This window comes from Salmo salar, chromosome ssa02 (genome assembly GCF_905237065.1).
Source record: "Salmo salar chromosome ssa02, Ssal_v3.1, whole genome shotgun sequence".
In the NCBI taxonomy this organism is placed as follows: domain Eukaryota; kingdom Metazoa; phylum Chordata; class Actinopteri; order Salmoniformes; family Salmonidae; genus Salmo; species Salmo salar.
In genome coordinates this window covers 45,238,827-45,249,629 of record NC_059443.1, presented here as the reverse complement: position 1 = coordinate 45,249,629, position 10,803 = coordinate 45,238,827, and the positions used below count along the sequence as shown (strand labels likewise).

Genomic DNA, 10,803 nt, shown 5'->3' with positions numbered 1-10,803 from the left:
CCGTGGTCGGTCAGTCTGTTGACTAGTAATACCGTTACATCCTGGGGCCAGTTCCCAGTCCAGCCCAGTTAACACCAGACAGTACCAAAACACCCTGGACCGATCCCAGTGATTCCAGTCTAATGCTTAGCATTCAGTCTAACGGTAAAAAAAATTTATTCACTCAGCAGTCTCAGCACTGTTAGCCGTACATACAGTACAGTAGAACAGATGTTTCTGTGTGTTCAAAGTCCCACACAATCCAATCAATGCACCAATTAATGATATAGCAACACTAACTATAGGTTGAAAACAAATGCCAAACTATGTGTTAATGGCAAACACTTAATGTGTTATTTGTGTTTTAGCTATACAATAAAATACACAGTGAAAGTAATTTCAGCCGAATTCAGGTAAATCCAAAATGATAGTGGATCAATCCTTTCAATATCCAAATGCTATCGTACAGTCCGTTTGAAAACCATAATAGAAAAGAAATAATAACACTCTCTGATCCTGTTGAGGTGTAAGTCAATCCACAAGGTCAAATAAAGCAATCCTTGATCAAAAGGTAATGCTCCTGCCATAGGTAATGCCCCACGCAGTGTGCTGGGGACAGGCTGTAGTGGTGGTGGTGTGTGTGTGTGTGTGGAGGTGCGCGCGTGTGTGGGGATGCGCTTGTGTGCGTGCATGCACCCATGTGTGCGCGTGTGTATGTGTGTGTGTGTGTGCCTGCTTTGAGGACAAGACTGTCAGAAGCTGGAGTGTGGTGTACGCACCTGGGGCCCATTAGGCTCCCTCTCAACAACAGGCCTGCTGGGCGGCTTGCGGTAAGTGAGCCGGCGACGGAAGTGTCCGCTGAGCAGGATGTAGATGAAAGGGTTAATGCTGCTGGCGGCGTAGCTGAGGCACACTGACAGGTAGTAGCAGGTGTAGTAGGCCAGCGTGGGCCGCCGCAGTGTTAAGTTGACCAGCTGGAGCATGTGGTAGGGCCCTACGCTCACCAGGAAAACCGCCACAAGGACCAGAACCATCTTGGTGAGGCGGATGGCTCGCTCCCGGGACTGGTTGTTAGCACTGAAGCTGAGGAGGGGAGAGGAACCAGGGCTTAGTGACAATAATGTCCAGCATAGAAGCATAAATCAAGAAGTCCCTCCTGCATCAGATAAGTCATCCCCATATTTTTTTCTATAATTTTGGTTTACTGAGTGGATAACCTTGTCCTCAGGCTCAATTTCTACCCACAGAGAGAGAGACGGCTAATGACTAGATTACTGAGGGGAGGTCATGGTACTTTTAGCATAGAACTGTTTTAATGTAATTTATTTTTTAGAACACCCACCAAAACCTGTAATTTCATACCTGTGGGCATCTCTATTTCTAATGCCTCACATTTACTGTATCTGGTACCTCTGTGTGTCTCTGTGTCTATATGTAACTATCAGCCTCTGCCATGGTTGATGACCACGACTACGTTTCTGCCACTAGAGGTAATGGCCACGCTCTCTGCCACTAGAGATACCATAGGCTCTCGCCCTGCCCAGGGTATGACGTTATTCAGACAAGCTCTATGCACGCCCATGTGTGCCCACTGGGCAGCTGCCAGCAGGCTTGACTCACCGCCGTTCCCTTTTGTTCTTCAGGTACATCCTCCAGGTATAGCACAGGATCAGCATGTAACAGGTGATGATAAGGGGCAGGGGCAGAAAGAAAGACATGATGGTCTGATATAGGGTGTACCTGGGGAGAGATATGAGAGAGAGAGTGGAGTGGAGGCTAGTACCATCCCACTGGGCAAAAACTAGTTGTATCAACGTTGTTTCCATATCATTTCAATCCAAAAATGAAAACTAATTGTATTTTCAGAAAGTAACAGCATTTCATCTTTTTTTCACCCAACTTTTAACCTAAATGGTTACAGTTTTCGTTGAATTCACGTTAACCAAACAACTCAACCAAATGTCAATCAAAACTAGACATAGAACTGATGTCTGTGCCCAGTGGGATGTCCCACTGCAATGAATACATTTGATCATTCGATAGAATGTAGTTACTATCTATGCCTAGTCACTTTAATAACTCTACCTACATGTACAGTTGAAGTCGGAAGTTTGCATGCACTTAGGTTGGAATCATTAAAACTCGGTTTTCAACCACTCCACAAATTTCTTGTCAACAAACTATAGTTTTGGCAAGTCAGATTGGACATCTACTTTCTGCATGACACAAGTAATTTGTCCAACAATTGTTTACAGACAGATTATTTCACTTATAATTCACTGTATCACAATTCCAGTGGGTCAGAAGTTTACATACATTAAGTTGACTGTGCCTGAAATAAATAATTCTCTCTACTATTAGAGAGAATTATTGGAGTAGAGCAGGTATTCCCAAACTTGGGTATGCGCAATGCCGTCGGGGTACGCCAAAAAAAAATGAGATTCCCATTTAAAAAAAATAATAATAATAATTCTTCACATTTTCAAACAGTACATTAATATTTTCCAATGGGGCTATAGCTTTGGGTGAGGTTGTTTTCTCTCCTGAGTAGCCTCGTTTCACTGCCAAAAATACAAATGAAACCATTTACCATAAATAAGCCGCAACTTTTTTCCCACGCTTTGAACCTCGCGGCTTAAACAATGACGCGGCTAATATATGGATTTTTCCGGCTTTCACTTTTTTTTTTCTCCAAAAAAACACATTCTGTGACGTGCTCAGTTTTTTGGCGGCATGAGGCTTTCATTAGACCAATGAAATTGCCGAACGGGTTAAGGTCAAACAACTTTTTTATTTACTGTTTAGATTAAATCAAGCGCTCTCAAACTTCCCATCATTCTGATTACGGTAGTCATTTTGTCACCCTCATCATGGCAAAGACACGGAGAAATGCATATGATGCAGCTTTCAAGTTGAAGGCGATTGATCTGGCTGTTGGAAAAGGAAATAGAGCTGCTGCATGGGAGCTTGGTCTTAATGAGTCGATGATAAGACATTGGAAACAGCAGCGTGAGGAATTGACTCAGTGCAAAAAGACAACTAAATCTTACTGCTAATTATTATTTTTTTGTTACAAGCCGTTTCGTTAAAGCCTATTTATTTTTGTTACAAGCCGTGTTTCGTTAAAGCCTGTGTAAAGTTCATTTGTTTTAATGTACCGGTAGGCACCTGCGGCTTATAGACATGTGCGGCTTATTTATGTTCAAAATAATACTTTTTTTAAAATTCAGTGGGTGCGGCTTATATTCAGGTGCACTTAATAGTCCGGAAATTACGGTAGTGTTCAGCGAAATAACAACACAATGTCAAATACAGGTAGCCTAGTCAAATAATTCACGTCCGATCACATTAACCATTATTCTCTCGCGGGAAACCTTCACTCTTGCGCAGTCATTTAGTAATGAAACATAATAATTTGAAAAATAAGCCATGAGAGTTTTTTGAACGAGAATAAAGATGACTTTCGAGTAGTAAGACATGTATAAAAGCAACAGATACCATTAATAAGAAGGGGCTAGAAGCGTCTTATATGGTGAGCTACCGAGGGGCTCGGACAGGCAAGCCCCATACTATTGTGGAGGACTTAATTCTTCCTGCTGCTGTGGATATGGCTAGGACAATTCTGGGAGAAAAGGCCAAAAAACTATACAGACAATTCCTTCATCAAACAACACTGTTTCACAACGCATCGGTGACATGGCAGGAGATGTTTTGAAACAATTACTGCTTCGCATACAAGCCAGTGAATTATTAGGGCCTGGCACAGCTCCTGGTACATGTCCGTTACGTTTATGGAGGGGTCAATTAAGGAAGACATTCTGCAAACCACTGGAAACAAGGACAACATGAGAGGATATTTTTAAAGTACTGGACAGCTTTGTGACATCAGATGGACTTTGGTGGTCAAGATGTGTTGTTATCTGTACTGATGACGCAAAAGCAATGACAGGGACACAGTGGAGTGGTAAGGTGCGTGCAAGCAGTTGCTCCCGACGCCACTTGGGTACACTGCAGCATCCACCGAGAGGCTGCAAATGAAATCAAGCTAACGGACAATGTCAAATGTGATGTAGCAAAGCAGCTGAGTGAGCTGGGTGCGCAAATACGCAGGTACTTTCCTGAAACGGACGACACAAAGAACTGGATTTGTTATCCCTTTCATGCTCTGCCTCCACGAGCCAGGTTCTGTGTGTGGCAGGCTTACAATGATGGCAAAAAACAACATTTGAGAGTGCGCTGACCCTGGTGCTAGAGGGGGTATACAGCTGGAGGTTGGATGTTTGAAGGGGTACGGGACTATAAAAAGTTTGGGACCCACTGGAGTAGAGCATCATGATATAGAGACCAGCATGACTCATCTGACCTCTGACCCCACCAGACAAATATACATTGACACCAAGTTCTATTAACATCATATTTCGTATTTCTTTTAACATTGAACATTTATTTCAAGCGCAAACCAACAACATGATTTCATGGACTGGTTTACCCCATGTTGAAATCATGTTAGTCAACTCAATTAAATATCCACCCAAATTCAATGTTGATTTGATGTTATGTCAGGGTTGTGACCTTACCAGAGCACCTCTTTGGGAGTGACCAGGTTCATGGAGCAGCTCTCCAGTCCGTCAGGGAAGCGAATCACTTTGGAGTGGACCCAGGCGGGAAGGACCATGACAAATGACACCACCCACACAAACAGGTTGATCCAGATTGTCTTAGAGCGGGTTCGGAGGGTCATCAGACGGAATGGGTGCACCACCGCCAGGTACCTATGAGACAGTTGATAGATCAATGTGAGGAACTGACCAATTCAACCGTTTTAAGGGGAAATCTGACAAAACTATGGTTGTCTGTTAATGCGAAACATAACAATGAAAACTAATTAAAAAGCTAAAACGCTACATGTGAAATGCAAAAAGAGCACCAAGAGGATGTGACATGGGTTGTTAGGGAAGTGACATGACAACAGGGATGTATTATCTGTGAGTGGGAGTAGATTACTATGCATTATACCACATTATCCTGTTTCTTTTAAACATTCTTCTCACTCACACACAGACAAATGGCTCTCTGTGTTACCCATATAGTTAGAGATAACAGGATACAGGATCGAATGACTGGACCCAGGATTCAGACCTTCAAAGGAAACAGAATGGGATTTAATTGCCTGCAAGTTTAGTTTAAATTAGTCCTCATTCATTTACATGTATATTAAGTGAGTAGCAATACAGTGAATTTAGATCTGGTCCCGCGATAAATCTGCATCAGTACTTGAAACCAGGAAAACCAGTAAGTTTATCAATGCTCTTGTCAATCGGACCAACCTCCAAAGTAATCTCTTAATTGCCTTAATAAGCAAGCTGTATTACACGATATTCAGATAACAAGAACAGCAGCAGCAGCAGTAGCAGCACAATACCATGGTCTTCATGTATGTCAGTGGTACATCATTCATAGAAACATGCTGATTTAATTATCTGTAGGATGCAACAGCTGTCCTCTGAATATGATTTCCTCTTCTAATTGTGTTATCAAAAGAGCCTAAATGTCAGTGACACTATATGCCACAAAACATACATCCCCATTAAATAACCTAATTTCTATCCTTGCAGACAGACTTACAACACAATCTATAGGAGGGTTGGTTGTTTAGCAACAAAACCGACCTGTGCACAACTGTGGGGCAAAACAGACACGGTTGGCTTTAGAATGTTGACAACATGTAAATTATATTTTGTCTCCATTGTTTATTGAAAACATAATACATTTGCACAATGAACACTTGTTGTCTCTCAAATACATTGTTAAAGTTGTTGGTTAGCTAGCTAGTGAATTTTAGCAATATTAGCATTGACATGAAATCAGTCAAACACCTCAAAACAAGACAGTGTTAAGAACAAGATTAAACCACCACAGCTGAAACGAGACACTTATGATTCCCCACATGGCAGTTTCTTGTCATTGTTGCTAGCCATTTTGCCATCCAGAATCACAACAACCTACGGACTTCTGCCCCACTGAAGCGTGCACATTGGTAAGCTGACAACGTTACAAAAACAATCTATACAAAGTCAGGTATGTTACTATCTGTAATACAGTGCAGATGAAACTGTAGAGTGAGAGTGTGTAGAGATTGCGGGTGAGATGATTAAGTTTTCATCTTGTGCTGGCTTGGAACGAATGGAAAGGTCACTTTGATCATGAGCAGAACAGTTAGCTAGAAACGATTGTCAGTGGGTTCGGCATCGAACTGGCATATCTTTAATACCCAGGCGACACTGACATGGAGGCCACTACGCTATCAATTATACAACTGAAGCCATGACACCATCTGCATATCACTAGAAACAGGGCATTCAGGGTTAAAGAAAAGCCACAAATCTGTTAGTTGTTCCTAATCTGAGCCAGATATCACTTTTAAGAAGTTGAGGGAAATGGATTTTCCCAGCAAGTTATGCTACTGTAACTCATCTGGCATTTTGTAGGCAATTTGTATAAGAGTGAATTTAACAAAACCAGAGAAAAACGTCTAGAAATGGCCTTGGATTGTATGGTAAATAAAGTTTAGAAAGTGTAACAGCAATTTGGAACACTAAAGGACATTATTGATTACATACTTTAGTTTTCTATGGAAGTATAAATAGGAATGTAATCACAGACATCATGGAATGTAGAGTGTATGGTGAATGCACAATGTTAACCTACACAACGTTCGTACCACAGCCCCATGTGAAAGGAAATGTTAGGAACAATACTGTACTTAATGCACTACAGTGGAGTGTTAGCCTGGCTAATGAGTAAATCTATTTCAATTCAATCACTTTTTGACAGCATCCCTTTTGATTTGAACCAAACCTTCCATACATATTTGCCCATTGATGAAGTGCTCAGAAAGTGACTTTTTCAACCTGAATGCAAAAACTTTCAAGAGATAAAGGTGCTCAAAGATACCCTATTTTGCATACCCCACCACACCATGACATATCCATGTCTTCATCTCTGGAAAAGATAAATGGTTGAGATTGATATCATTTAAAAGGTTAGAAATAGGTTTGTCAAACAATTTTCTAATTAAAAAAATCACTGTGTTGTCGTAATTGTGTTGTTTTCACTATAACCTGTTAGTTCATATGCCTTTGCGACTGTGATATACAGTGGGGAGAACAAGTATTTGATACACTGCCGATTTTGCAGGTTTTCCTACTTACAAAGGATGTAGAGGTCTGTAATTTATCATCATAGGTACACTTCAACTGTGAGAGACGGAATCTAAAACAAAAATCCCGAAAATCACATTGTATGATTTTTAAGTAATTAATTTGCATTTTATTGCATGACATAAGTATTTGAGCCTGTAATCGAACCCACAAATGCTGATGCTCCAGATACTCAATTAGTCTAAAGAAGGACAGTTTTATTACTTCTTTAAATCAGCACAATAGTTTTCAGCTGTGCTAACATAATTGCAAAAGGGGTTTCTAATGATCAATTAGCCTTTTAAAATGCTAAACTTGGATTAGCTAACACAACGTGACATTGGAACACAGGAGTGATGGTTGCTGATAATGGGCCTCTGTACGCCTATGTAGATATTACATTAAAAAAATCAGCCGTTTCCAGCTACAATAGTTATTTACATGAACAATGTCTACACTGTATTTTCATAGTTCCTTCCAGATAACCTTCCAGAAGGACAACCATCTCTGCAGCACTCCACCAATCAGACCTTTATTGTAGAGTGGCCAGACGGAAGCCACTCCTCAGTAAAAGGCACATGACAGCCCGCTTGGAGTTTGCCAAAAGGCACCTAAAGGACTCTCAGACTATGAGAAACAAGATTCTCTGGTCTGATGAAACCAAGATTGAACTCTTTGGCCTGAATGCACCTGGCACCATCCCTACGTTGAAGCATGGTGGTGGCATTATCCTGCTGTGGGGATGTTTTTCAATGGCAGGAACTGGGAGACTAGTCAGGGTCGAGGGAAAGATGAACTGAGCAAAGTACAGAGAGATCCTTGATGAAAAACTGCTCCAGAGCGCTCAGGACCTCAGAATGGGGCGAAGGTTCACCTTCCAACAGGACAACGATCCTAAGCACACAGCCAAGACAACGCAGGAGTGGCTTCGGGACAAGTCTCTGAATGTCCTTAAGTGCCCCAGCCAGAGCCCAGACTTGAACCCGATCAGACATCTCTGGAGCGACCTGAAAATAGCTGTGCAGCAACGCTCCAACCTGACAGTTTGAGTGGCTCTCCAGAGAAGAATGAGAGAAACTCCCCAAATACAGGTGAGCCAAGCTTGTAGCGTCATAACCAAGAAGACTCGAGGCTGTAAATTCAACAAAGTACTGAGTAAAGGGTCTGAATACTTATGCAAATGTTTTTTTTTTATTACCTTTTTCAATTAGCTGAAAATTATAAAAACCGTCAAAGAGGTGGACATTAGAGAGAGGGAGGCAGACAGCAGGGAACTGTTGTGTCTAATGAAGTCCGTCCGGGCCATCTTCGTTGACCATGTGGTACACAGAAGCCTTTTTTGGGGGGGAGGGTGGGCGATGAGCTTTAATATTGCAAATATACTGAACAGAAATAATAATAAAAAAATATATGGGGGATTGGAAATGATGCAGACAATGAAAAGTGCAACATGCAACAATTTCAAGATTTTCCTGAGTTATAGTTCATATAAGGAAATCAGTCAATTGAAATAAATTCATTAAGCCCTAATCTCTGGATTTCACATGACCAGGCAGGGGTGCAGCCATGGGTGTACCTAATTTAAATATATATTTTATATATTTTCCTGTATTATTTTCCCATTACCCTACCACCCCCCCTAATTGGAGTAAACTAATGGACTACAACACTTAAGCTTCTACTTCAAGCTTATACAGTACATACTATATACATACATTTTACAGACAGTATATTTTATATCAGTAATCTTTTGTTTGTTTTTAGTTCCATCCTTCAGCTCCACTCAACCCCTCCCATCTATCTCTGAAGACCATACCGTTTTTATTTCTATTTGCCTTGCTGTATATTTTTTTAACTCTACTGTGATGTTTCACAGAAGTTCTGAACCTATATACATTTTACAGACACAGTATATTTTACAGTGAGGGAAAAAAGTATTTGATCCCCTGCTGATTTTGTACGTTTGCCCACTGACAAAGAAATGATCAGTCTATCATTTTAATGGTAGGTTTATTTGAACAGTGAGAGACAGAATAACAACAACAAAAATCCAGAAAAACACATTTCAAAAATTTAATAAATTGATTTGCATTTTAATGAGGGAAATAAGTATTTGACCCCTCTGCAAAACATGACTTAGTACTTGGTGGCAAAACCCTTGTTGGCAATCACAGAGGTCATTTTTGCCAAGAAAACTGGTAAATCTGCAGAAAATACACTATGCTTTACCATTACATTTACAGTAAATGACATAGTAATGCAAGTAAATTCACAAAACATGTTACAGATCTATTGACAGTATACTCTGTTCTACCCTCAGAAATGACAGAAGGCCCCATGGTGATGGACGTGGCCATGTGCTGACCAACCAGCAAAAGTGGGCAGTGGTGGAAATGGTGAGGGCCAAGAATGACATACAGTTGTCCAAAATAAAGCAGGCCATTTTTTTATTTATTTATTTGATTTAACTAGGCCAGTCAGTTAAGAACAAATTCCTATTTTAAATGACGGCCTAGGAAAAGTGGGTTAACTGCCTTGTTCAGGGGCAGAACGACAGATTTGTACCTTGTCAGCTCGGGGATTCGATCTGCAACCTTTCGGTTACTAGTCCAACACTCTAACCACTAGGCTACGCTGCTGCCCCATTGAGGAGAACGATGACCCCTTTGCCAATGTGGCATCCATCAGCCTACCAACAATCACCTGCCTTTTGAAGAGGCACCAGGTATCTATGAAACACATTTACCTGGTGCTTTTTGAGAGAAACAATGACCGGGTGAAACAATTGCGGGCCGAGTATGTTCAGGTTCAGCACTATATACTGTATTACTGTTTTACTATTTGATGCCCATGATACTTCACAATATCATATTGGAACTATACTGTAAAAATAACTAAACTATATTTTTAGAGGGTAATGATGCTTGATGCTCCTGTGAATCATCACAAGAATATCTTTGATGATGAAGTGGGCTTCAACCTGGCCACAACTCGTCGCCATGGGTAAAACCTCATCGGCCAACGGGCGACCGTCCAAGTGCCTGGACAACGTGGGGGAAACATCTCCATGTGTGCCGCGATCTCTGAAGATGGTGTGGTAGGACGTAGGCCATTATTTGGATCATACAACGCTGAACACCTCATTGTGTCTCTCAATGAAATTCAGCAGGCTTGTCAAGGTAACTGGGTCACCTATGTCATTGTTTGGGACAATGTCAGGTTCCACCATGCAGAAGTGGTTCAGGAATGGTTTTGGGCCCACCCTAGATTCATGACCCTATACCAGCCGCTATTTCAGCATGGTGGAGGAAGGTGTACGATCACCATCCCCATGAGCATGCCACCCTCGTTCTGGCCATAGATGAGGCATGCGACAACATCATTGCAGACCAATGTCAAGCTTTGATTTTGCATGCCAAAATCTTTTTCCCGTGGTGCATGAACAATGAGAACATTCACTGTGATGTGCAATGTTCCCTCTAAACTGTACAGCAGAGCGCTGAAGAAATATCAGCCCATGGAGAGAAGCAATAGCTTGAACTTCACACAACTTTTAGAGTTTTCCCTTGTTAGTTAACACTGTCAACGTTTCCCTTTACTGTGGCAATACGGATCGTATGAATGC

At 41.4% G+C, this 10,803-nt stretch overlaps 1 protein-coding gene across 1 annotated transcript in view; it reads right to left on the bottom strand.

The window, feature by feature from the left end:
• Positions 1-538: 538 nt before the first annotated feature.
• LOC106581760 (melanin-concentrating hormone receptor 2-like) overlaps positions 539-10,803 on the bottom strand; it is a 55,900-nt gene continuing 45,635 nt past the window's right edge. Inside the window, exons 3-5 of the mRNA XM_014164038.2 lie at positions 4,557-4,751; positions 1,600-1,719; positions 539-1,056 (exon numbers count right to left, since the gene is read on the bottom strand). Of these exons, the coding sequence (XP_014019513.1) occupies positions 732-1,056; positions 1,600-1,719; positions 4,557-4,751 (640 nt within the window). The 3' untranslated portion in view covers positions 539-731. The remainder of the gene's footprint in view (positions 1,057-1,599; positions 1,720-4,556; positions 4,752-10,803) is intronic.